Source organism: Camelus bactrianus, chromosome 8 (assembly GCF_048773025.1).
Source record: "Camelus bactrianus isolate YW-2024 breed Bactrian camel chromosome 8, ASM4877302v1, whole genome shotgun sequence".
Classification (NCBI taxonomy): domain Eukaryota; kingdom Metazoa; phylum Chordata; class Mammalia; order Artiodactyla; family Camelidae; genus Camelus; species Camelus bactrianus.
The window spans coordinates 6,624,446-6,651,328 of NC_133546.1; the positions used below are offsets into that span (position 1 = coordinate 6,624,446).

At 41.0% G+C, this 26,883-nt stretch overlaps 1 protein-coding gene across 3 annotated transcripts in view; it reads right to left on the reverse strand.

The window, feature by feature from the left end:
* The window catches only part of MAP3K4 (mitogen-activated protein kinase kinase kinase 4), a 102,979-nt gene that overhangs the window by 26,081 nt on the left and 50,015 nt on the right, over nucleotides 1-26,883 (reverse strand). For all 3 annotated transcript variants that reach the window (XM_074368039.1, XM_074368040.1, XM_074368041.1), the window contains exons 4-10: nucleotides 15,861-16,103; nucleotides 13,631-13,777; nucleotides 7,558-7,715; nucleotides 4,193-4,309; nucleotides 2,638-2,737; nucleotides 2,449-2,532; nucleotides 781-1,047 (exon numbers count right to left, since the gene is read on the reverse strand). In XM_074368039.1, coding sequence (XP_074224140.1) covers nucleotides 781-1,047; nucleotides 2,449-2,532; nucleotides 2,638-2,737; nucleotides 4,193-4,309; nucleotides 7,558-7,715; nucleotides 13,631-13,777; nucleotides 15,861-16,103 — 1,116 coding nt within the window. The remainder of the gene's footprint in view (nucleotides 1-780; nucleotides 1,048-2,448; nucleotides 2,533-2,637; nucleotides 2,738-4,192; nucleotides 4,310-7,557; nucleotides 7,716-13,630; nucleotides 13,778-15,860; nucleotides 16,104-26,883) is intronic.

The following is a 26,883-nucleotide window of genomic DNA, read 5'->3' on the forward strand; positions in this document are numbered from 1 at the left end:
CTGAGGGAGCGGCTCTGGGGATACAGGGAAAGAGTCATTTATTACAAATGCTTTAGGTTGCTGAGGCCAGTGATTAAGTGGAAGGGTGGGAGGCTGAATTTATATGAACTGTCACATTCTGGTTTAAATAATTGAGTGGACAGAGCACCATTCACCAAGAGAGAGAATCCCAGAGGAAAAGCAGACATGCAGACCTGAGGGGCCAGCCAGCTGGTGTGCTCAGCTCTGGTCAGGCTGTGTGTGAGGGACACGCAGGCACTCACCGTCTGTGCCCCAGAGCTGCACAGAGAACACAGGAGGTGGCCCCTAACAGTTTTAATTAATGAGTTTTATAAATTGTCCTGGGACCCTATTAGGTAGCTGAGATCCTTTACTACAAAAATGAAAGCTAAGTAGCCAGTAAACCAGAGCACTTGGAGAACTGGGATTTCTGGAACTACAAATTAAATGAGTAAGAAAATTCCTTCTAGACTGTGAGTAGTCAGACCTAACTACATACATGCCTGAAGTAAGGAAAGATATAAATAAAATATTTCAAATATCCCAGTATAATTTAACATATTCAAAGAATCTGATGGAATATTTTAGTACAAGTAGTGCTACAAAACTACCTATTAAAACATCAAGGTATACTTCAGGGAAGTGGATACTTGAGACAACAAAACTAATCATTCATAAGCTCCTAAAAATTCACTTTTCCTTAAAGTATTTTAAGTAAGCACTACTGCTTCAAGGTGGGTGGTGGGGGAGAGGCGGGAGAGGACTGGGACTGGGCCACACCTGCATGCTTCTCAAGGTGTCCACAGTCTCCACCTGAGGCACAATTTTGACAGGCTGTGCCTCCCACGTGGCCCAGCTGTCGTCTGAATCCTGAGTGAGATCACTGTGTTTGGTTAGAAGCAGGTAGGCGTCAATCAGTACTTCATCTGAATCTTTTGAGCAGTCCTTTCCAGCAGCTGCATTGAGTAACTGCAAAATAATACTCTTCTCCTCTGCAAGAGTGTCTGGAACAAATACTTGCAAGTTTTCTAAACCAGGAATTTGTACCTGAAAAAGAAACCCAAAATCTCAAATTAAAGAACGTCATATATTATAGAAATGCCATTTAAAAAAACACTAGAGAAAGACAAGCGGGTTTGAAAGGAGATGTGGGAAAGGCACTACCTAGCGCAATGAGGGGCAGGGCAAGCACAGCGGTCCCTGAGCATCCACAGAGAGTCGGCTCCAAGACCCCCTCGGATACCAAAATCTGTGGACACTCACGTCCCGTAGGGAAAATGGCAGAGTATTTGCATATAACCTAGCACATCCTCCCACATACTTTAAATCATCTCTAGATTACCTACAGTATAATGTAAATGCTATGTAAATAGTTACAATGTAAATACTATGTAAATAGTTGCCAAAATGCTGCAAATTCAAGTTTTCCTTTTTGAAACTTTCAGGAATTTTTTTTCCCTAAATATTTTCAATCTGCAGTTAGGTGAATCCATGGATGTTCCATGTCACTGGAGGACAGAGTGGAAGAGAGAACATGTGAATATACTGGTGGAGAGGCTTTGTAAAGTTTCTCCACTTATAGGGCATCCTTCCATTTCTTTATTTTCAACTACTAAGGAAATACTCATCAGGGGAAGAATGTCCCTGAAGCGACCTCAATCAACGTGACTGCAATGTCGTTTTTATGGAAAGGTGCCCCCACAGAGGAACACGCTGCAGTGGCCACTGACGACCAGGGTCTTCAGCACAAGGAGAAGACTCCCATGGGATTGTGCCGGCATCATGTCTTTCCAAACAGAAAATCATCTGACTTAGTAAAAAGGCAAAAAATGTTAATACAGATCCACTATATTCTTGGTGGGGGTATCATAAAAAGTCTTTTAAAGACCATTTTAACAAGGGGTGCATATGTGATTATGTTGTGCAAGTCACACATAAATGTGGGATAAAATTTCCAGTAACATCATCATACACAGATTCTGAAAGTACTAAACTCAAACAACTTAAATGAGAGCAAAGATAGGAACTCAGAAAGTGGTTCCAGTGATGGCCAGGACACTGATATCAAAGATTTATGTACAAAGTTTGAATTGTTTCAGGAAATGTGAGGGTGAAAAACGAAACAATTATTTAAAATCAACATTACTTTATATACATTATTTTAAATATATGTGTAACTAATAAATTAAATAGTATGAGTAAACAGTTGAGGCTTTATCTGTATTCTTAAAACCAGTTAGTAACTCAAGTATGAAAAACTTTGTTTTCCTAATGATTTCATTGGGAAATTATGGGATAGTCTTAAAACTGGGGCCAGCATATGGCCTGCAAAGCCTAAAATACTCACTACCTAGACCTTAAAGAAAAAGTTTGCCTGTTTTAGAGTAAGAAAGACAAAACAATTACCTACCTTCACACACTGTCACCTTACCTTACTTACTTACTTACCTTCACATACTGTTTTGATTTCAGGACTTCCAGAAGGTCTCCAACTGGGGCTGAAAATATGAATTCTGCAGCTATTTCCAGGTCCTAGGATCACAGTTACAAAGAAACTTCTTTAGGGTTAGTATTTTTAAAAATAAGATAAAAGAAAAATAAGAAAAAAATAATAATTAATCAGGATTGTTAACTCACCTTCCTCAGCATTTTAGCAAATCCGAGCGCTTTGGAGGCTCTTTCTCTAGCTTCGTGAAACAGCTCCTTCAGGGCCCGGCTGATCTCTATGACAGACCTCCTGCAGAGGTGGTTGAAATCTAGTTAGAATACGTTACCGTACATCAAGAAATATGTAACAGTAAAGATGAAGCAAATTCCAAATACGTTAATAAAGACTGAAGATTTTAGAAGCAAACAATTACTGAGGATGTATTTGAAATATTCAGATGCTTGCTCCCCACTCTTTCTAGAAAATACTTGTATCTGTTAAATAAGTAGGGCACACTTAATAACCTTCAAATAACAATACACTCAATTTTCTAAAGATTTCATTAGGATAAATCTTGGAGTTTGAAACAATGGTCTTGACTGTCAGCTTATAATGTAACTGAAGAGGAATACATCTAGTAAGTGAGCTGGTGAATATTTAACAACTGGCAGCCCCCACAGTGGTGTTTGCCAATGTGCATGGTGTAAATTCTCCCATCACAGCTGATTTCAATCTCCCAGTGGGACATCACTGAGCTATGACCTGGGGAGAGATGGGCACAGTCACTCGTGGGCTCTCCGGAGCCAGCACAGTCAGCCCCACACATTACTGCACGTGAATCCACTTTTTAGATCCATCCCGGGGGAACAATCAGGGCATGATAAGAGCCATTCTCTGGTTCACCATCTTAATTCTTGAATTCTTGTGTTTATTCTGAATCTACCATGTTAGCATTCAAAACTGCAAGGCCTTCTACAAACTGACTCATTCCATTTCTCAGCTACTCGGTATTTTCCCAGCTAAGAATCTATGTTATGTGATAACATCTTTCTTTAATCCTGACATAAAGACTTCCCAGTGTTCTGAAACCTAAAATGTGTTTTCCATCAGATTTTGGAGGTGAGAGACAACATCTCTAGAGAAGCTGGTTCACCTGAGCACTTGCTAAAGTTGAATCATAGGATATCGCTAAAAACTGGCCACAAAATAGCTGTTAAGACCGATACATACGCCACAAAAACAGCACTTTAGCATGGGTCAACCTAAATTCTAGCTGCACAGAGTCAGAGGAAATGCAATTGATGAACAAGCCATGGTCTCACGTGCTTCAGCTTAAAGTTCAAGAGAAGGGGCAAGCTAAGTATAAAAACAACAAAATGTACCAAATGTCAATCAGATGTATTCATGGACAGCTCAGAGGCTTTAAAGACAGAAACAATTATTTAATTAGACATTCCCGAACACGTGAATGAATTCTACCCTACTCATTTTTAGTCAACTTAAAACTACATCTTTTCTAAGGACGTTATTTTGATAAGGCTAAACAGATTCTATGTTCACCTTCAAAGAAAATTTCACATAAAACCACAACTAAGAGATCATACGAAAAGACAATACAGTAATAAACAAACCCCTTCAGGTCTACTACCCAAATTTTTAAAGTCCAACACAATTTAGTTTCAACAAGGCTCACTTCAGGCTCATTAACAAGAGGAAAGATACACAAAGTAAGAAATGGGAGAGGAGAGAAAATGCAACTTCAACCTTATTTCATCTGAAGCACTGCCATCGTCAGCACTGGTCCAAAACTCTGCACAGCTCTCCTGTAAGCCAAATTCTAGAAAACTTCCTGTAGATTTCAGCAGCATTCCTGCAATGTCACTAAGGGAACAAAAACAACAAAAGTAAACCACAGAAGAAAAACTGTCCTTACTCATCCTAATTCTTGAATGAGAAACCAAAAGATTCAGCTGTTTCAAATAGTTTAAAAATCAGTAACTAAGAATTTCCTTTTTATTTAATATAAAATCATAATAACTGTGAAAAAAGAAATCTTGATTACGGAACCTCTGTTCTACTACCAGTTTTTCATTATAAACCTTAAAATCTTAAATTACTTTCATGTTAGCTATGTAATTACCACACAAATGTTATTTTCATCTTAAATGAATGTTCAAAATGGTATAAAATGGCCTCATACATATCTATGACAAAATATTTTTAAAAGTGTAATAAACTAAGTGATAGTGTAAGAAACAAAATGAATTCCTTAAATGCAATTGTTTTCAAAAAGGTTCCCTCACAATTAGCTTTCATAGTCAATTGACATGAAATAGTCTAATCAGCTGATGCTTCATTAAGTACCCAAATACTAGGGTTAAAATGCAAACCCAAATGTATAAAATAAATCTGAGTGTAGTAAAAATTCAACAGCGGCTCATTGACCTCCACGACGAAAAGGAGTTCTGACCCAGTAAAAGAGAGCAGGGAGAGCTACAACCAACACCAGACGGGGAAGAAGGCAAGCGCGGGGAGCTGTTGGAGGAGCTACCAGACCAGCTGAAGGTGTGTTTTCAAGGGGCCTTGTGGGCAATGCAGGAGTGCGAGAAGCCGAGCAACAGTGGGAGGAGGGGCTCTGACGGAAGCGGGTGGATGGGGGGGAAGGAAAGGCCACAAAGAACACTGACTGTGACCACAGGGCATGAAGCAAAGGCATGTCTGTGAAAAGAAGCTGTCAATCTGAGAAAAGCAGAGGATTTGGGGAGTAAGGCCAGGACAGTGAAGGCCTCGGACGTGCTGCCTGTGTGATTGCCATTTGGTAGGCAAAGAGGGTGGGCCTTAAAAACAACTGAATGGGAAAACGATCTGGTTAGAACCGTGCTTTTAAGAGCAGTAAGTACACAAGGATATCCAGGATGAATTTATTCAACAAGTACTCAGTATCCGTCATGTGGTAACCGCAGTGAACGAAACAGATACAATCAGTCCGGTGGACGGAGAAAACAAAAACAAAAACAAAAAATACATAGCATTTCAGATACTGACAAATGCTATGAAGAGAAATAACACAGGGAAGAAAGCTAAGGCATACCTGCCGGTAGCAACTTCAATTTTAAATATGGAGAAGATAGCATGTGGCCACAGACCTGCAGGAAGTGGGGAACTGAGTCCTGGGAATGACGGGGGAGGAGCCGCCCAGGTGGAGGCGCCGGCAAGCGGGAGGCGCAGGCCCGGCCCACGAGGCCCAGGCAGGAAGCCGCGGAGGCTGCGGGGCGCGCAGGGCAGCCTGGGCAGCCGAGGGCGGGGCTTAATGAGAGGCAGGCTGCACGGGGCCCGCGTGCCGCGGTCCAGGCGCTCCAACGTCTACTTGAGAAAGGAGGAGAGCCACCGGCGTGTCTGGAGCAGAGGGAAAGGGCTGACATACATTTCAACAAGATCACGCTGAGGACACGCTAGACAGGATGAGGGATGAGGGCAGAGGCCACAGCAACACAGTACGGAAACCAGCCTGGGGGACGGAAGCGCGCGTGGTGAGCAGAGGTCAGATTCAGGGTGTGTCTTGAAGGGACAGCCAGACGGAATTGGAGGCAGTGGTGAGACAAAGAAGGGAAGTCGGTGTAATTCTAGGACTGGCGGAGCCCGGGAGAGACAGTGTGTGAAGCGGAGCGCGGCGCTGGCGCGGCGGACGCCCGGACGAGCAGCGGCCGGGCCCGCAGAGGCGCTGCGACAGCCCTGGGGCTTCTCACGATCAGACGATGACGCTGAAGCCCAGAGACAGCACTGTACGGAATCAAGGTAAAGCAGCAGATAAAAATAAAAAGACTGGCAGGAGGGAACAAGGGTGCAGAGAAATTATATATCATGAATTGGAAGTAGAAGCAAACAGTAATCTTTTTAAAAAATTTCTTCAACAAAGCCTGATCGCCTGAGAACACAAAATGCAAACAGAAGAAATTATAGGCAAAGCAGACTATGGAAAATTAGAAGGGGAGAGATGCTGAAAATGGCAGGGACTGCAGTTTCTGCAAGGCGGACTAGGAGAAGCAACGTGAAGAGGAAAACAAGCCAGGTGGGGAATCTCGGCCTGGAGGACCAGGTGAGATCTGAGACAAGACCAAGTTCACAATTCACTCAAAATAAAGGCGGAGGACATAAAAAGACACAAAAAGAACTGGTGGCTGGGGCAGAAAAGTGAACACAGAATTCTGAGATGCTGAGCATGGAATAAAGGCCGGTGGAGTTGAGAATACTGAGTTTCAGGGAAGTAGAGGAGAACTATAAAAGCTTAAGTCCTAAGGCCCGCACACTAAGGGGGCAAGGAGACGGGCTGGGTACAGAAAACCTCAAAGAAAGGAAACGGGAGAAATAAAACAGCTGAAGGGGCATGTGAGAGAAGGAGCAGCAGAGTCCAGAGCCAAGGAGAGGCCTGGTCTGTGTGAGCCAGAGCGGCCCCAGCAAAGACGCTGACCCGCAGCCCGCACTCCACACACGGGCCTGCACCAGGGAACCTGCACTCCCTTCCCAGGACAGACAGACAGGGGGCGCTCCCGGCCCCTGCATGACTTTCCTTGGGTTACATTCCAATTCTTTCACCATATAGACATACCTAGTTCATAAAGAGATTCTATGATTCGTATTACATTCCCAAAACAGTATCAGTGAAAACACGCACTTCGTAGGCTGCAGAAGTGCCCACCAAGACTGACACACAGGTCTGCGGGTCACCCCACTCGCCACAGGCCTGAGTCCGCCCCCTTTTGTACGTAACCAAGAGGGCGCGCTCTCAGGCAGGACTTCTCGACTCCACAGCTGACGCTCTGGGTGGGTGATCTTTGTTGGGGGCCATCCTGGGTGCTGTAATGTGTTCAGCAGCGTCCCTGGCCTCTGCTCAACGGACCCCAGCAGCACCTCCCAGGCAGCACAAGGGAACTGCTTCCAGACACTGCCAAACGTCCCGTGGGCGCATATCACCCGGGGTGAGAACCACTGCTCTAAGGAGACGGGCACATCATGTAACTGTCGTTCTCATGTAACTAAGCATTCAAACACGCAGACCAGAACTTGTGAGCAAACTAGGAGAAAGAGGGGGAAAGGAAGGCAGGCGCGCTCAGGGGCACGACGGTTCCTACCAGAAAAGCTTTCCAGCCTGCGCTTCTCCTCCCCGGATGTAATGCGTTATTTCTTTGGTGAAATTCCACTCTTCTTCTAAGAGATTTTTTAAACTATGGGATGCTTGAGGTAATTGCTGTAGCATTTGGATCCAGCTTCTCATGTAATCAAAATATACCTTAAAACACAAAAACGTAAAAGGAGATATTTGAGAACAGGATTCAGCACGTGACAACTTTCACCTCTGTTAACATGAAAGCTGTGAGCCAGAGGGCAACGGACGAGGGGCCACTGAGGCAGGCAGCTCCCAGAGAAGTGTCTCTCCATCACTGTTAACTGACGTCCAAATAGGATTTTTCCTAAACTGTGTAACTCTCCTCCTCGGCAACTTAACACATATGCACAGCCCCTGCAAGGTACTAAGAGAATAACTACACTGTACAGAAAAGTACAGTAAAGTTAAAAAGACAAAAATCACAGCACATGGAAATTTTCGTTACTAATATATTATGAGCATTATTCTTTGAGAGGTTGGGATCTCTACTTGTGGAATTACTTAGACGTTAATTTCAGACGGTATCTTACGTGTGACGAAGAAGAAACGAGCTCACTTCTTCCCACCATGTCGTCCCAACATCCAGATTCTTGTGATGCAATTTTTCAAGGCTTATGACATATAAATTATGACCAATAATCAAAACGCCCATCCTCCCGAGGCGGGCGCACCACAAGTCCTCTCACAACAGTTTTCCCTGTATTAAGTTCTTATTCTGATGTATCTCATGTTGCTTAGTAGGGTCTGACTATCAAGCAGTTTTTTCCAAGACCGGTTCACAACTGTAATATTATAAAACAAAACTGCGGATTCTTTTACTGAAAAGATAACTTGACTGGGTATAAAGTATCTGAGTTACACATCCTCTGCCTCGGAAGCTGTAAGTAACATAAGACGTTACTCCACTGCCTTCTCACGCCGCGTCGTGTGAGTGTGAAGAGATGCGGCACCAGGCCCACCCCCACTCTCTCCACTCCCTGGGAGGGGCTTCCTTTCTCTGCTCAGATGTTTACAGGACTCTTTCTCTGGTCTTGGATTTCAGTTACTTCACCAGGCTACATCTCAGGTTCACTGAAATGAATGTTTTGAGATACAAAAGTAACTTCCAGTAGGCAAGTATTTGGGTCTTTAGTTCAAGAAAACTGTCTCTGTTGTATCCTTGGATGCTTCTGGTCCTCCTCCTCCCACAGCTGAGTGTGTGGAACCTGCAGGTGGTGGGTCCACCCCCGTCTTACCCAAGGGAACAAGCCTCTGGCACACCAGGCCCGGGCCTCCCCCTCCGTTCTGGGGGTGCTCCTTCGTCTCCTGGGCATCCCTGAAACCTGGCTTCTCCCCGACCACCTCTCAAGGGGCAACGTTCCTACAATAGATCTCAAGGGCTGCAGCAGCAGCACCCTCATGCCCCACTGCTGCTTTCAAGCCCTTGCTCTGACACAGTCTTATTTTAAAACAAAACTGAAGAAACACCATGTCCCTTTAAGACTTGTATCATCAGATACACCATTGACGCCACCCCCTCCACCATCACCTGCTGATTTTCAACCACTCCTCATCAGTCGTCACACTCCAGTATCTGGCTCGGTCCTCTGTCCACCCGAGGCTCAGCACCACGCTGTGTGCCTTCAAGTCACCCAGATGGCCCCCACGCCATTCCAGTTCCGCTCCAGAGGCGTCACCTGTGACCTTGCCACTGCCCTGACTGCTCACGGCCCAACTCAAACACCTGGAGGCTGAACCTCCTCACCTCCTCCAGCTCCCCTGTTCAGCCACCACCTCCACCTTGTCCTCTTCTCTTTACCTGTACCTCCAGTCCCCGGGCTCCTCTTCTTTCTCCAATTCCCTCCTCTCCTTCCTGGCTCACTTCTCTCCTTACGCAGCTCAGAGTCCAGGCGTCCACCCTTCAACAGCACTCCCATCGGTCCCTGCCTCCTGTGTGGCCTCCTTACCCAGCCACCAGCTGCTGTCACAGCCCTGCAGCTAGTACCGGCTCCCCTCCCCGCGCTCCACAAGCGTCCCACGACAGGGAGGAGTCACTGCGCCACGCAGCCCCAACCCCAACCAGCACACAACGCTTCTGGTAACATCTCTGCCTCTACGCAACTCATTTCCCTCTCTCGATAACCACAAGTTAGCAACTTTTCCATTTTCCTCAAACTGCCATAACCCACCCTAACCCCTTCTCAGCAAATGATCTCACCTCTCGTCACAAAAAAAGAGAAGTCATTAGATACAAAAGCTCTCACTTTCCTCAAACAACAAATGCAGACCTACATCCTGTTACCCGCGGTCCACCCCGCTCTGGCAGCAAGGGGGCCGCGCACCCGCCCAGTCCCAGCGCTTGTGCTGAGACCATCACCTCGTGGCGTCCGAGCAACCTGACACTATCAGTTTTCCCTTTCCTCTCATGTACGTCTATGTAACTTGTTTCATCTCTTTCTCTTAACAGAATCAATACTAAAGGCTTTCAATGATCTTGGGCATCTTCAATTTAAAAAGCTCTCATCGGACCCAGAGTCATCACTATTCACTTCACTGCACAAAGGGGAGAGCCAGCAACCACTCTCGATAACCTCCCCCGAATCCAACCCATCCCCGAATCCTGCCAACTTCACTTCCAGTGTTTCTTCTGAATCCTTCCACTTCCTCCTAACTTATGTTACACCAACCCAATCCGAGGACCAGCACGCGCACTGCTAGACCAGACTCTGCTGGCTCCCACGCAGGCTCCGGGGCCCCCAGCCTGCTCTTCCAACTGCAGCCACAATGGCCTCCCATGGCTTTCTTGGGAACCTTCGTTCCAAAGCTGCTTCCCACCACAGAGGCTTTGCACCCGCTACCTTCTCTGTCAGGAAAGACATTCTTTCAATCTCTCCCTCTTTTGTTAATCAGAAAGTAAAAATATTTTAACAAATATCCCCCGGAATGAACAAATGTTAGTATTTGGTCATATTGCCTTTGGATAGCTTTTTAATAAGAAGTAATCCACCACAAAGTTAACTTCTCCTTGGTTTCTTTCTTCATTTCTCTCTTTCCTCCCTCCTCAGAGGCAACAATGATGCATTTAGTATGTTGCCTTCTACTTCATGTTTTTAAAAATAATCTATTATATAAATTATAAAATAGTATTGTCTTGTGTAAGTTTTCAAATTTCTTACATAAATTGGATTGTAGTATACACACAACTTTCAGATAAATTCCAAGTGTCCCTTCCTGAGAGAAGCCTTCCCTGACCGCCACGCGTACTCCAACCTTCCCGTGGGAGTCCACGGAAGACCCGAGCCTCTCCCCTGCTGCACTTTTCACCTTTGTAATGTTATGTCTGTACAATTACTCAATAGCCATTTTCCCCTTCATTCTTAAGCTCCAAGAGGGAGTGTATGCTTATTCCTGAATCTTCAGCACCTGGCATGCCTGCCTGGCACACAGCAGACACCCAATAATATCTCTAGGATGGAAAACTGAATCTTTTCTGCCCCTCTGCCCTTTATTCTTCTGCAGGAACAGGAATTGTATGCATCTGAGCTCCTGGTCGTATGCCTTCTACAATTACCACATCCTGTTCATCATTTTCATATTTTCATTCCTTTTAAATTATTTTTGTGTGGTTTCCTTAAATCCGTCTATCACATGCTCCTCCCTCATATATTTTGTTGTTCTGGTTAATTCTAAGGCCAAGGCCAGGGCCAGGGCAATGAGCTAAGAGAACTCACAGCTTCAATCTGGCTTTGCTGGCTCAAACAAATACTCGCTAGTTGCTTCCTTGGACCCGCATCCACAAGTCCCTCAGTGTTTCCAGCCAGAAGGCTGACGCAGCGCAGGGTGAAGACCCCGCAGCCACAGTCAGGCTGTACCACACCCTGCGGGGCACTGCCTCCCCTCAGCCGTACAGCCTGCCCCTCACTCGGCAGTCTTTCCCTGCTCGCAGGGTGAGCCGCAGACAAGAGAAGTGTCTCCACTTGTGCCCCTCTGTCCTGCAGCGTGTCCTCCACGGGGCACCCCTGCTCCTCTCCTGAGTGTCCACACCCTGGGATGTCATAGCTCTAATTCACCCCTGGAGGGCCCTCCACCTCTCAAGCTGGGAAGGGCGCTGCTGTAAACAGTGTGACTGCCTAGCCAAAGGCCACTCCCTCCTTCTCTCCTAACAAATACACTGACTTTGTTTGGGTCCCCCCAGTTCTCAAAACATGCCCCTGCACTTACCCATCTAGCACATTTTGGGGCACAGTTTTAAAACCACTGATACTTTCTAGTTCTTCACCTGTGAAACGACGGAGATGAACTAAGGGACACTGTGCCCACACAGGTAACTGCCAGCAAAGCCAGAACCCAGTCCCGAGCACGGCCGGCTCTGACCAGCTGAGAATTTGGGGACTTCGCTTAACCTCGGCTTCAGAAATGAAAATGGGTGACCTAGAAGGCACATCTTGCCTGCCTCATTCTCATCCTTCCAGCTTCAGTGATTAACATGATAAAAAGGTGTGGCATGTGCCTTCGTAAAGCCATCTAAGACCCCTGGAAAGCAAAGCACGCTGTCTTTTTAAATTTCTAGTTTACTCATCCACAGAGAGAAAGAAAAATTAATTTTCTTGCTGTTTTTTATCATAACTCTTCAATGATAAAGATTTTTCTGACATAAGGAGCATACATAGTATTTCAAAATACGTTCACATTTTACACATTCTGGACTTTGATGTATTCTCCCAAATAATTGGGAAGTAATTTCAGGCTCAAAATTATTTCTTAAAGTGTGCCACGTATAAGTCCCCTTCCCGGTCACAGTCTTCTTCCCATCCTTCTGCTATAGAGGCCGAGAAGCGGAATCTTTGAATCTCTAGCTTCCATTAGAGCTAAGAGACCACGTGACAGATCTGGTCAGTGAGATGTGGGGGGAATCTGTTGGGTGGGACTTTCAGGGGAGCTTTCGCTGCTTCCCCCGTGCCCTCCTCTTTCCTTCCGGCCTAGAAAGTGAGGTGGTGTCTGGAGGGGCTGCAGTCAACCCCGGCAGGGCACAGCGAGCGTCAGGTGCGGGTGGAAGCACTGACAAAACAACGCTCCTACAGGCTTGCTGTCTTTCGCAAACTGGCCACATTACGTACGATCCGTGTGTACACTCTGGTGAACCTAACACGTACATACTATGGACTAACACTCCACCAGACATTACGGAAGACAAAGGAACTTCCATAAGAGCCCCTGGCCTGTGCCGCTTTCAGCCTAATTAGGGAAACCTGAGAAGAGAGATGTGGTCTATCACTAAGTATTAAATGATGCAGTTATCATTAGAACCACTCTAAGAGTTCAGAGGAGGTATCAAGAAACGCACATTAAAAGTGAAAACTGTCTGGAAAAACTTGAAAGTAAATCTTAAATGGGCAGCTAAGGAGGAAAGGCGACATCTGGAGCCAGAAGGAATAACGAGAGCAAAAGGACAGGTTAAAAAAGCACAGGTAAGCACAATGTGTCTGAAATGACTGGGGAGCTCTTTGCGGGAAGGAATAACAATAAGTCTGCTCCTGCCAAATCACAGTGTTTCCAATTCTCAGATGCGGACCCAGGTTCTGCAGCGTCCTCGAGTCATCTTTACGATTTGGCTTCGTCACGTAAGGAGCTCTTGGATGTCTCCAGGCAGCCAGCTGTCCCATCTCAAGCCTTTGTGCATCTCAGCACGCACCACTCAGGTGGCGGCGTCCACTATGCCCAGCTCTCCCCGGACCGAGTCCTCAGCACTCACTACTGACGCTCAGTGCACGCCCAGCAGGTGTGACAGAAGGGCTGATGACAGATGGCTCAATAAAACAGGACCAGACTAGGATTCTACCTCTAGGCCATTCTGCTATGAGATCCTACTATTAAACAATGAACTAGGTTAAGCTCTGTCAAAAATTCTAACTTAAAAACCACTGAAGATTTTTTAAAATGTGGATTTAGGAGAAACAAAGTTAATCTAAAACAAACATAAAAACATGACCCCCTCCTTCACACAGACAGACACACAGACAGACAGACGTGAGAAGGACACCCCTCCGCACTGTCCTGACCATCAGCATCTTGTGCAGGTCCTCCTCGAAGGCGTCGATGTTGCAGTCGGTCTTCTCCAGGTCGTCCAGGACCTCGTGCAGCATGAACTGGTAGTACTGCTTCATCAGAAGGCCGCCCTTCAGCACCTCCTTGCACTCCCTCACCAGCTGCGGGCAACGGGCACAAGCTCCGTCATTTCACACACTCTGAGCAGATCACTGACCGGTTTTCACACCCCTCCCACTGAAATCCCCAGAACACTCAGGAAAGGGGAACCCTGCCTCTGAAAAACCGAAAATACTTTCCAGATTCTTTATCAGTTCATTTTACATAAATATCTTAGTAATTTCAAGTGAATAACAACAAATAAGTGAAAATGAAAGTATTTAATATTGTAGCCATGAATATACATAGAAAATACCATATAGCTAGAAAGCTGATCTTCTAAAATATATTCTCCTACAAATAAACTTTCAGAGAAAATAAATTCCACAGAAAAAGATCTATTCTACTAGTTTACATTATAAGACAAGGGATATGATAGAGAAATTTCCTTGTGAAACTGGTCATTTTCAACCAAAACACAACAAAGATTCAAATACACTTACACACCACAGAGCATGACAGCCAGAGTATAGTTTACCCACTGTGATTTGTGGCTTTTACCATCAAAAAACTCCAATAATCACAAAAACAAACAAACTTAAGATTAATCTGATGAAATTAAATGGGAATCAAGGAGGGAAAATGCAATAAAACAAAAGGATGAGTAAAAGCTAAACGTGTAGGCCCAGCAGGTTCTGTGAGAGGGAGGGAAGGTGAAATGCCAGGACCTGGAAAGCCTCTCATTAACAACAGACTGGGACAGACACTCTCTACTCCACAGGGACTGTGGTGCAAGATCACAGTTACATTCGTTTTAATACGTATTAATCAAAACACAAAAGGAATCACAGTGCCGCTACTGGGAAAGAAACTGGTACAAACTTCCTAGAATCACAAATACGTGACTCACTAGTTAATTTTTATGTTTTATACTCAAGCAAAAGTCAGAGATGCAGACTAAAACTTAACATGCAAATATATTTATCACGATGTTATTCCAAACAATGGGGGATTAAGTAAGTTATGATACACTTATACAGCAGAGCATTATCGTAGCCATTTGAAGTCTTGTTTTTGAAAAATACTTAAGGTGAAGACTCATATATTCTTTTCTTTCCTTAATTTTTTTAACTTATATGTGTATGAAATATGCACACACAGAAAAGACAAATGGATAGAAATACACCAAAATGTTATAGTGGTTGTCTCTGAATGGCAGAGTAACAGGGTAACTTTCATTTTTGTATATAATTTTCTGTATTTTTCTAACTTTCTAAAATAAACATGAATCACTTTTACAAAAAGAAGTAACATTAAATACCTTTATTTTCACTAATTTATTGTTACTCAGTTGAGGTTACAGAATATTTACATTTTAAAAACAATTACCCACAGTAAGAGAGCACTGGCTAGAGTTAAATCTATTAAAAAGTGCTTTCTTCAAGTCACACAGACACAAATTTCTATGTTAAAGATGTCACTTAGGTGCTAACAACTCAGTCCAAATGCATCAAAGTCAAAATTTCTATTTAATTTTTATTCTAGCAATGCTACATTAATCTAAGTATTGGTTTTTTACTTTTCAGAATGTTTTAACATAAATTACTGTTTAAGCGCCACAATAGCCCCATTAGTACAAAGTAAACTCCACCTTGTCTCACCAGTTTATCATCCCTCCCCCTCAACAACTTGCAATTCAAGGTGGTCATCACTGTCTAAACCAGCAGCTGCTTAAGCAAACAGAATGTCCCAACACCTCCACCCTGCACACTCTAAAGACATTTATCTGATTAAAAAAAGACAAAAGAAGAAATTTAAGGAACTGAAACTCTCTCTTATGATTGAATTTTAAGTCCCCAGTCTTCACAGACGGGTGATAACAGGAGAGTCATATCCGCACCTACTCTCGTGTCCTTTTAGAACAAGGAAGTGGAAGACAGTTAGGCTGAGCCAGTCTTACCTCTGAAGACTGCATGTAAAGAGAACATCTTAAATTACCCGAAGAGGAGCAGCTTAAAACCCGAACATTCACTCGTTTCTCACTATTGGCAACAATTAGGGGGAAACTCCTCTAAAAATAAAAATTATGAGCCTATAGAAACATACAATAATGCTCAATATTTTTATACACTCTTTGAAACAAACCTGCTTAATACTCAAGAGCGATGGTTCTCCAGCAGGTCTCTGTTCCAATCTTAACTTGAGACATTCGTGTATGACGTTCAGAAGGACTCGACAGAGGACTAAGAAGGCAGGTTTGAAGGAGGGTAAATCCATGGACTTTAGTTCATCCCAAGACACAGTGCTGCATTTCTGCTCCGAGGAAGGGGGCGTCCTGGACAACTGCACATAATCTGAACCCCACATGGGATCCGGAAATTCAGAAAACTGTAACAAAAATTCAACAGAGGTTAAAAGAGCAAACAGGAGAACATCCTCAAGTTGTAGTTATAAACTATTATTCTCTATAACTTGCTAACAAACCCATACAAATCATAATTTTACAGTAAAAATTATCGTTAGAATAATTCAACATTTTTGATAGATCCCAAGTTTTAAAAGTACTAGAAAACCATAACAAGAACTAAAATGAAATTATAATATTTTTATCAAAAAATATAAAGAATCAAGCTCATCTTTTTCATCATACATTTATCATACTTAAAATTATCAGAGCACTTAGCTTTAAACTTTTATACAGTATTATCCACAAATATCTCTAGACTGAGAAAACCAGAGAATTATTAAATTTGAGAAAAGAACAAAACCAGGTAGCTATTTGTGTAAACATAAAAATTAGTAGGTTCGACCAATTCTTTTGTCCATTTGTTCTCCTGAGCTATATACCAAATGAGGCTGAAAGAAAAAAATTCACAAAATTAACCTGGCTGGTCTCACTCAAATATCTGTTCTCTGATATTTCCTGGGATTCCGACTGTCCCATATATATATCCCCATCAATTCCTTACATTTTCCCCATAAGACAGAAGCTTGGCACTTTTCCAGTGTTGCACCTCCGGCAACACCACCCTGATCCTGCCTTCCTGTTTTATTGGGAAAACTGAAGCCATCAAAATTTGAAATCTCAGGGGGTGGGGCATAGCTCAGTGGTAAAATGCATGCTTAGCCTGCACAAGGTTCTGGGTTCAATCCCCAGTACCTTCACTAACCAAAGGGGAAAAAAAGTCACTTAAAATTACATCTGCAAAATTTGAAAATCTCAACTTCTCTTCAACTTAAATCACCAATTATAGTTATTCTGCCTCCAAATGTCATTCCTATCTGTGCTCCCTGTCATTTAGCCAATGCTTAACTGGTCTCCCCCACTCACATTCTTTAATGTTCGACACACATTTTTGCATTTAAATTAATTCATACTTCAGTTTCCCACAACAGGCAAGAAATTCTAAAATAGCTGCACAATTTTAAAAACGATTACTTGTGATACATGCAGTCAGGGTTAAGCCATGTCCTGTTTAAAGCTTTAGGCAATATAAGTGCTTGTTTCTTCTGGTCTGGAGAATGACATCAGAGAAAATGTTTATTTAGAGCCTACAAAACGCAGCCAACTTTCCAGGATAAAATTCTAAAGAATTCTTCTGGCACCCACTACAGTCCCAGCCTGCTGACCCATGTGCTACAGGCTCACAGGGGAAGGGACAATCCCTCCCCGTCAACACTGCAATTCGACCCTGCCTGGAGCCCCAGCAGCAGGACCCACACAGCTGCCGAGGAGACCATTCCTGCTGGAGTTGCCTGGTATGTGGATCCCCGTTCAGACAAAGAGGAATAGACATTAAGAAATTCTGAGCACTCAAGAGGAAACAGCAGTGTTAACTAAGGAGACCAAGGTGAAGAATCAGAAAAGCTGATGCTGATTTAATGTAGGACACAGGAGAGAACGATAAAAATACTCTCATGCAAGATCTCATTAAAGTCCGCTGGGAAAAAATAAACAAATCAAGATAGCTGAAATAAACTCCATAAAGGCAGGGAAAATTGAAAGAATGCTGTCAAAATCTGAATAATTTAGAAATTAACTGCAGAAATACCACTAAAACCCAAGGCAAAAGAAAAAGGAATAGAAATTTTGAGTGAAAAGTAAGAGACATGACATTGATACAACATCGTAAACTGACCATATTTCAACAACAAAAAAGAGAGAGAGAGAGACACAGAAATCTGATGGAGGAGCTCCCACATAAGAATAATAGAGGAGTTCCAGAGGGAACAGAAGGAAGGGGCAGAGGAGAGCTTTCTGCGCAGTCAAGATACCACTAACACATGAAGAAGGAAAAATCCTCCCTGAAAAGGGAAGAACTCAAAATCCAGTTCATTTACCCTCTCTACAAAGCTACCTGAGGAAGTACAGCAGTCTAGTGAACTGAAAATTGGATCAGAATAAAGATCTCAAGACTGGAAAAGAAAAACGCCCAAGGAAATGAGAAGCTGTGAATCTGGCAGGACTTACACAGGCAGGTACAACTCCATGATGATAACTTGGTTAAAGACTATAATTCAAGCAAGGACTATTTGAAATTGAACAAAATAGAAAAGCATCTTGTAAGGAAAAAACTCTGGATCTTAAATTCCCAATTACTTTAATAAAACACAGGGCGAGGAGAAAGGGGCAATTAGGTATAAGAATGACATATCTGTATTATTTTATTCCAGTAAGAAATATAGTATTAAATTTGGTATAAAATCCCTGATCAATTATCTCCAGAATATATAAGCAGCTCATATGACTTAATAAGAAAAAAAACAACCCAATCCAAAAATGGGCAGAAAACCTAAACAAGCAATTCTCCAAGGAAGAAATAAAAATGATCAATACGCACATGAAAAAATGCTCAATATCACTAATTATCAGAGAAACGCAAATCAAAACTACGATGAGGTATCACCTCACACCAGTCAGAATGGCCATCATTCAAAAATCCAGATGACAAATGCTGGTGAGGCTGTGAAGAAAAGGGAGCCCTCCTTCACTGCTGGTGGGAATGTAGTTTGGTGCAGCCACTGTGGAGAACAGTATGGAGATTCCTCAAAAGACTAGGAATAGACTTACCATATGACCCAGGAATCCCGCTCCTGGGCATATATCCAGAAGGAACCCTACTTCAAAATGACATCTGCACCCCGATGTTCATAGCAGCACTATTTACAATAGCCAAGACATGGAAATGGCCTAAATGTCCATCAACAGATGACTGGATAAAGAAGATGTGGTATATTTATACAATGGAATACTATTCAACCTTAAAAACCAACAACATAAGGCCATTTGCAGCAACATGGATATTACTGGAGAATGTCATTCTAAGTGAAGTAAGCCAGAAAGAGAAAGAAGAATACCATATGGGATCACTCATATGTGGAATCAAAAAAAAAAAAAAATACAAAACAGAACTCATAGATATAGAATACAAACTTGTGTTGCCAAGGGTGGGGTAGCTCACAGCGAAAAAAATGTGACAATGAATATATGTATGTTCATGTATAACTGAAAAATTGTGCTCTACACAGGAATTTGACACAACATTGTAAAATGACTATAACTCAATAAAAAAAGTGTTAAAAAAAAAATCCCTGATCAATAGAGACAAACTGAGAAGACTCAAAAATGAAGGGACATTAATAAAAATGCAGTGTAATTACAATCACAACGGCATTTTGTGTGGATCAACAAAAGCATTAAATAAAGTTCATGTGGAAGGAAATAATGTAAAAATGAGCCCAGAAGCATCTGAAAAGAAAGAATTGCCCTACATGATGCCAAACCTTACGAATAAACCTACTTTATTTAAAACAGAAAAGCACTGGCACGGTAATAAAGCAACAGACCAGAGAAACAGGTCCAATTATCTATAACTTAGTATATAAAAAAGTAGGCACTTTAAGTAGTTGGAAAATAACAAATAATCCAATGAGTTTCAGGGAATTAAATAAAAAATAATTACTCCCTTATCTTACCCTATACATGTACACATCAACATTATCACAACTGATCATTTTTTAAATTATGTGGCTATTTTAGAAATTTTTGCTGATTATGAGAAACTAACGTAAAGTGGCCCTTAGTGTCCATGGGGGATTGGCTCCAGGATCCCCAGCAGAGACCAAAACCCACAGAAGCTCAAGTCCCTCATATAAAACGTCACAGTGCACTCGGGCCCCTGTGTCTGCGGGCTCTGCATCCACGGATGTCAGTGTGATCTGTGGTTCGCTGAAACCACAGATGAGGAGCCTGTGGATATGGAGGGCTGACTGCATGTATTAATGTAAATACAAATATATATGTTGAAGCTATATATTTGGAAAAAAGAGATTCCAAATGTATTAAAACCTAAACATAGAGCTATATATCAGTGTAAACCATATAAAATTGCCAATTGAGTCAGGCAAAAATGATCAAATAGTGGCAATTTAATACAGGTCAACATAATCAAAAGAATTCTGAAAAGACAGTAGTAGCAGCAGGACTTCAGCTTCCCTTAGTCCCCCATAAAAAAAGAGAACAACTAAGACGACAAAATCAAAACTTCATGAGACACACTTACAGTAAACTAGGTGAAAGGTCCCTTCATGAACTCCAGAACAGAAGATGTGGGGAAGAACAGATGGTCCTCAGACACACGTCATACCCCACACCCACACCCCACACCCAAGCAGTACCCCAGGCCCCTGCCTGCAGCACCTGTGCAGGGGCATCAGAGGGGATTAACAGAGTATCTGATGGGGCTAAAGGGACAAATTCCAAATCACCAATGAATACTCAATAGAGAGCTCACAGCTTCTATTTGAGGACTTCATGACACTGGGAGTGGCTACAGCACAGATTCTGGCATGAAGTCAATGGCGTGAAGTCAAAAAAAGCACACTGTCATCAGGCTTTGCAATCTCAGTGCTTTATGGCAAAAGATAATGGGTAACATACACTAAATTTATTCAGGGAAAGAAAATACAAGCAATATATTCTATGGCCAGCCGAACAGTCTTTCAAGTATAAATGCTGTAAACTGTCAGGAAAATCTAAGAACTCATGAAACAGTTTTCACAAGCCCTTACTAAGGGATCCACTAGGGAACCACCATTACCAACCAAAACGACCCAGAAGACTGATATGAAATCTAAGCGAGCATTAAAACAAAGTCACAAACTATGTACTTAAATCTAAATCTCTGTCTCTCTACCCATCCATCCATCCATCCATCCACCCACACACACCACTGTTGAACTAAGACTGGATCAGATAATAACCGTAAGGGAGAAAGCACTATCAATCATGGCTCTATGATCAACAACGCAGGTACACCATAACTCTCCGAATCCGAGAGGAAGGGGAGGACACATAAAATGTCTTAGCATTTCATTGGAAGTAAAAGAAAATTACTTCAAATGAGAACCTGGGTTTAAAAAAAAAAAAAGGATAATTCCAATACAGCTCACAGCTGGGAACCAACAAATAACAACTAACAAATGGGAAGCGGGGACACTAAGTGTATTATAGAAATATAATTATATAATGATAACCTTAAGCGGTGAAAATAAGCCTGTCATACGTTAAAAGTAAATAAGTAAAGAAAATTGCATACACAAGCTTTGTATTAAAAACATGTTAGAATAAAACAACTTTTAAGGCTTAACTATCCCTATTAGAGAAACCAAGCTTCTTTAAAAATATATTACTCCATCTGAAAAAAAAAAAGAAAAAAGAGGACACTAATGAATTCATCTACAAAACAGAAACGGACTGACAAACATAGTTAAACAATCTTATGGTTACCAGGGAAAGGGGGTGGGAAGGGATAAATTTGGGAGTTTGAGATTTGTAAATGTCAGCCACTATATATAAAAATACATGAAAAAAGAAACAAGTGTCTTCTGTACAGCACAGGGAACGATATTCAAGATCTTGTAATAACCTTTAATGATAAAGAATAGGAAAACAAATATATGTATACATATGCATGACTGGGACACTGTGCTGTATACCAGAAACTGACACACTGTAACTGACTGTATTTCAATTGAAAAAATAATTTAAAAAAGATATTATTCCATAGATTTTTCTCTTTAAAACAAGTATTTTACATAATTTCTGCAAAAATTAAGTTTAAAAAGCAACACCTAAAAATAAAAATCAAATTTAAAAATTCTATGAATGGAGAAACAAAATGTGGTATATCCTTACAATGGACAATTATTGAGCCATAGCAAGGAGGGAAGCACTAATACATACTACAATCAGGATGAATCTTGAAGACATTACACTAAATGAGAGAAGCCAGTCACAAAAGATCACATATTATATGAAATGTCCAGAACAAGCAAATATGAAAAAACAAAAATTAGATAAGCAGGTGCTTAGCGCTGAAGGTGGCCGACAGAGGGACTGTGGAGGTGAGCTAAAGGGTACAGGACCTATTTTAGGGGTGGAAATTTTCTAAAATTTTCTAAAATTAGATAGTGGTAATGGCTGCCCAACTCTGAATATACTATAAAAACTACTGAATTGAACACTTTAAAATCATGAATTTCATGCTATATGAATTATCTCACAAAGCTGTTATTTTTAAACATACAACAACAAAAAAATGAAAGAATCTAATTGTGTGTCTAGTCAGTGGCATAACCACAAGAAGAATTATTCAAGTGTCTTTAAAACACTGTAATTTGATGTTCTATCCCTAAAGGGTTGTACCATCTTAAGGACGGGGAAAAAACCTGAAACTGTTTTTGAGTAATCACACTGTCGGTGGTTTTATTCTGAGATTACTATGTGTGTACTTTGAATACAGTCAGTATCTGATACTCTAATGCTATCATTCCTGGTATCATTGAAAATTTGAGATTTTCAGTGTAAAACAAAGTCAGAAGAGATTAAATAAAAATCTGAAATCCTGAATTTGAATTGTTAGTATCAGTACAAACTTATGCTATACTGTGTGTGTGTTTGTGTTCTTCTGTCTACTGAAGAGAACTAAAGCAAGGACCGACCATTTCAGTTCCAATAGCAAAGCTGGTGCCCAGACTGTGGTCCTGAAATACCACTTCCCAATAAAAGGAATGAAGATTCCTTGAAGATACATCAGATTCCCGATCTGGACTAAATGTACAATACAAGCCTAAAATAGCTTGTTACATCAGATATCAAAGACTATTCACTAGGGTTGTGGAAAAAAGACTTAAGCCAATTGAATACATTATCATTGTCCAAAGATGGGTCAATGTGAACATCAATTACTATGATTACTTCAATGAATTACAATAATGACTTCAATGAATTGAAACATGTAAAATATGTTTCAATTCATGAGCTCAAAGTCATAAAAAATATACTTAAGTTCAAATCCTATTAATAAAAAAACATTAATTGGTCACCAATAAACCAACTCATTATTTTGAAAAATGGTAAATAAAAAGGAAAGAATCAAGTATATTTATCCTGCTATTTCTGTTCAGTTATTCCACTGATAACCAAATAATGGATAAGGAAAGTTTCTCTTTAGAGCAAAATCTAATTAATGAAGCTGCTAACAAAGAAGAAATGAGAGAATCAGACTATCATCACTTTTCAATCCTTAATGAATTAAGAGATTAGGTAATGACTGTTAACCACTACTAACGTCTCAGAGACAGACGCTACATGTGTCCTAATGAAGCAGTGTTAACAAAATCAAATCAACAAATCAATCACGATCCTGAATCTGATCAGAACACTAGATCATACAGTCAATTCAGAGAATACAGAGAAAAAAGAAACACTGTAAAAGATCAATTGGAGGTAAAACCACCAGAATTCAGACTTAGGTAGGCTCTACAGGATAAAGGACACATTTCCTAAAAAAATATATGGCAAATAAAGGGAGGAGGACCTACAGATTAAAAAAGATGAGAAATATAATGAACAATTACCATGTGTCACTGTCTGCAAACTGATTTAAACTGAAAAATATTTTTTAAAGAAAATCATGACAATTATGCACAACAGAAATATTAACATGAGCCTGAAATCTGGTATCAAGGAGTTTCTGCTATTTTTTTAGGTGTGAAAATGGTATTTTGGTACATTTGTGAAACAAGCTCTCATCTTTGAGAGAAATATACTGAAATATTTAAGGATAAAATATGATATCTGAGATTTTCTTCAAAATCATAGAGGAATGTGTCAAATGGTGGTAGGTACTAGCCATGAGCTGATAACCTTGCTGCTGGAATACAGAATCAAGGGGGTTCACAGTATTATTCTGTTTTGCATATGTTTAAAATTTTCCAGAACAAAAATTTTTAACTATGTAAAAACAAAACCAAAAAAAAGGGAGATTTTTTTTTATATTCTTAGAGTACACATAAAATAAGGTGATCATAAAACAGAAGTAGATATGACTACATAAAAAATTTTAAATTCTTTCTAGCGAAAAGCATCATAAATAAGTTAAAAGACAGTTTGGAAGAAAATATTTACAGCCATAATAGAAAAATGAATCATATATAAAACATAAATAGTTTCAACAGATCAATAATAAAAAAAACAAAAAACGAACAAAATAAATAAAAGAAAATTAAAACAAATGTAAGTAGGCAATAAACATGATAACCAAGTTCAATATCACTAAAAATGAGGGAAATGAAAGCTAAAACTAATAGTTTTTATTGATTATGGTTGCAAAAATGAGGAAAAATGGGACTTCTCCTATATTGTTGGAGGAAGTGCTCATAGGTACAGCCTCCTTGGAGAGCAGTTTGGTAGTTTCTAGCAATGATTTAAATGTGCATATCCTATAACCTAGCAATTCCATTTCAATTAACCATTCTTACAAGAACAACAGAATAAGTTCACAAAGGGGTATGTACAAGAATATTTGTTGTTTATAAGTTTCCATTAAGAGTGAAATGATTATAATCATCGGGGAAATGCAAATCAAAACCACAATGACATATCACCTTACATCTGTTAGAATGGTTATTCTCAAAAAAAAAAAAAAAAAAAACACAACCCAAGAAGTAACAAGTGCTAATGAGAACATGGAGAAAAAGGAACCCTACGTACTGCTGGTGGGAATGTAAACTGGTACAGCCACTATGGAAAACAGTGTGGCAGTTCCTCTAAAAATTAAAAATAGAACTATTATATGATCCAACAATCCCACTCTTGGGTATTCATCTGAAGGAAATTAAAGCACTAACTTGAAAAATCATGTGTACCCCCATGTTCACTGCAGCATTATTTAGAAGATCCAAGACATGACAGCAACCTAAGTGCCCAATGATGGATGAACAGGTAAGGAAAATGTGGTATGTACACACATATATACAAGAATATTGTTCAGCCATTAAAAAAAAGAGGGAAATCTTGCTGTTTGTGACAATACAGATGGATGTGAAGGACATTATGCTAAGTGAAATAAGTCATACAGAGAAAGACAAATACTGTATGATCTCGCTTATATATGCCTGAAATCCAAAACAAAAAAAGAACTCATAGCTCATAGATACAGAGAATAGACTGATGGTTGCCTGAGGCAGAGGGTGGAAATTTAAACAAGAGAAAGAGTTAAATAAGTCATGGCACATTCATATAATGGAATACCATGTAGTTTTTACACAGAATTGAGTCAGAGCTACACACACCAATACGGACAGATTAGAAGTAAAGACTATCAGGGGTGGCGGCACCAGTCATGGAAGAAAGGCAGCATTATCATGCGGGTTTTTTTTGGGGGGGAAAACAAATTACCTGCACTACATAACAAAGATATAAGCACAAAAATGCCTAGAAGATACAAACCAAATGATTGCACCGAGAAGGGGTAGAGGGTAAAAAGCAACTCTGTTTCTTTAAAAATACTTCAATAAATAAGTAAGACAAAAGAAAGAAAACTGCTTTGAAAAATGAAGGACTAGATCAGAACAGTCTTTATGTTAGGCTTCAAAAGTTAGCCTCTGTGATTCTCTACTAGGGGTCATATCACCCACGGGGCGTGGCGGGTGCTGTGAGTGAGCGAGCAGGCAGGGAGCCCGGAAGCCTGTGAGAAGGGATGGGCCACGTGGGAAGCTGGAGCGAGCTCGCCTGGTGCTGCCACGTGGGGACAGAACTCCCAGGGTCTCAAGAAAAACAAAAATCCAGATTTTCATGCGAAATCTTCTGTTTTTTTAAGTGCTAGCCACTAAGTCAAAAAACATTTACAGCGCTATGTAGGATGAAACGTAACTTCGGGAGGCAGTATACTATAATGTTGAAGAACATGGCTTTACAGGGAGTTCTGGTTTCGCGTTCTGGCTCTGCCAGTTACTGGATGTGCTACCTTGACCCAGTTACTTGACCGACAATTCTCCAGATATGAGTATTCAAGACCAGCTACCAGTCTTTTTGTTGTCGCTGTCACAGGATCCAGTTCTCCACTGCGAGCTGAGGAGTTCTGCTCTGTCTTTGATCTCTTTCATCTTACATCAGGTTTGATTCAGCTGGCTCGCTGCAGTCAAAAACAATACAACACAACTTCCTATTTTCCCTCATGTAAGTATGCTTCCTTTAAAAAAAAGACCTATAGGCAAATGAGCTTCCCACTCATCCAATTAAAAAGTTCATGTATGTTGGTGGGAACGTAAACTGGTGCAGCCACTATGGAAGACTATATGGAGGTTTCTCAAAATTCTAAAAACAGCTACAATATATATGTAAGCTATATATATATAATAAACATGGATATGTATCTGAAAAAAATGAACACTAATTTGAAAAGATACACGTACCCCAATGTTTATAGTAGCATTATTTACAATTGCCAAGATATGGAAGCAACCTCAGTGCCCATCAACAGACGAAGGAATAAAGAAGAATAGGAATATATATATATATATATATATATATATATATATATATATATATATATATACACACAATGGAATACTAGTCAGCCATAAAAAAGAATGAAACTTTGCCATCTGCAGGAACATGGATGAACTTGGAAAGCATTAGGCTAAATGAAATAAATCAGCCAAAGAAAGACAAATAATGTGTGATATCACTTATGTGTGGAATTTAAAAAACACAACAAACTAGTGAATAGAACAAAAAAGAAGCAGATTCACAGATATAGAGAACAAACTATTGGTTACCAGTGGGGAGAGGGAAAAGGGGGAGGGGCACGATAGGAGAAGG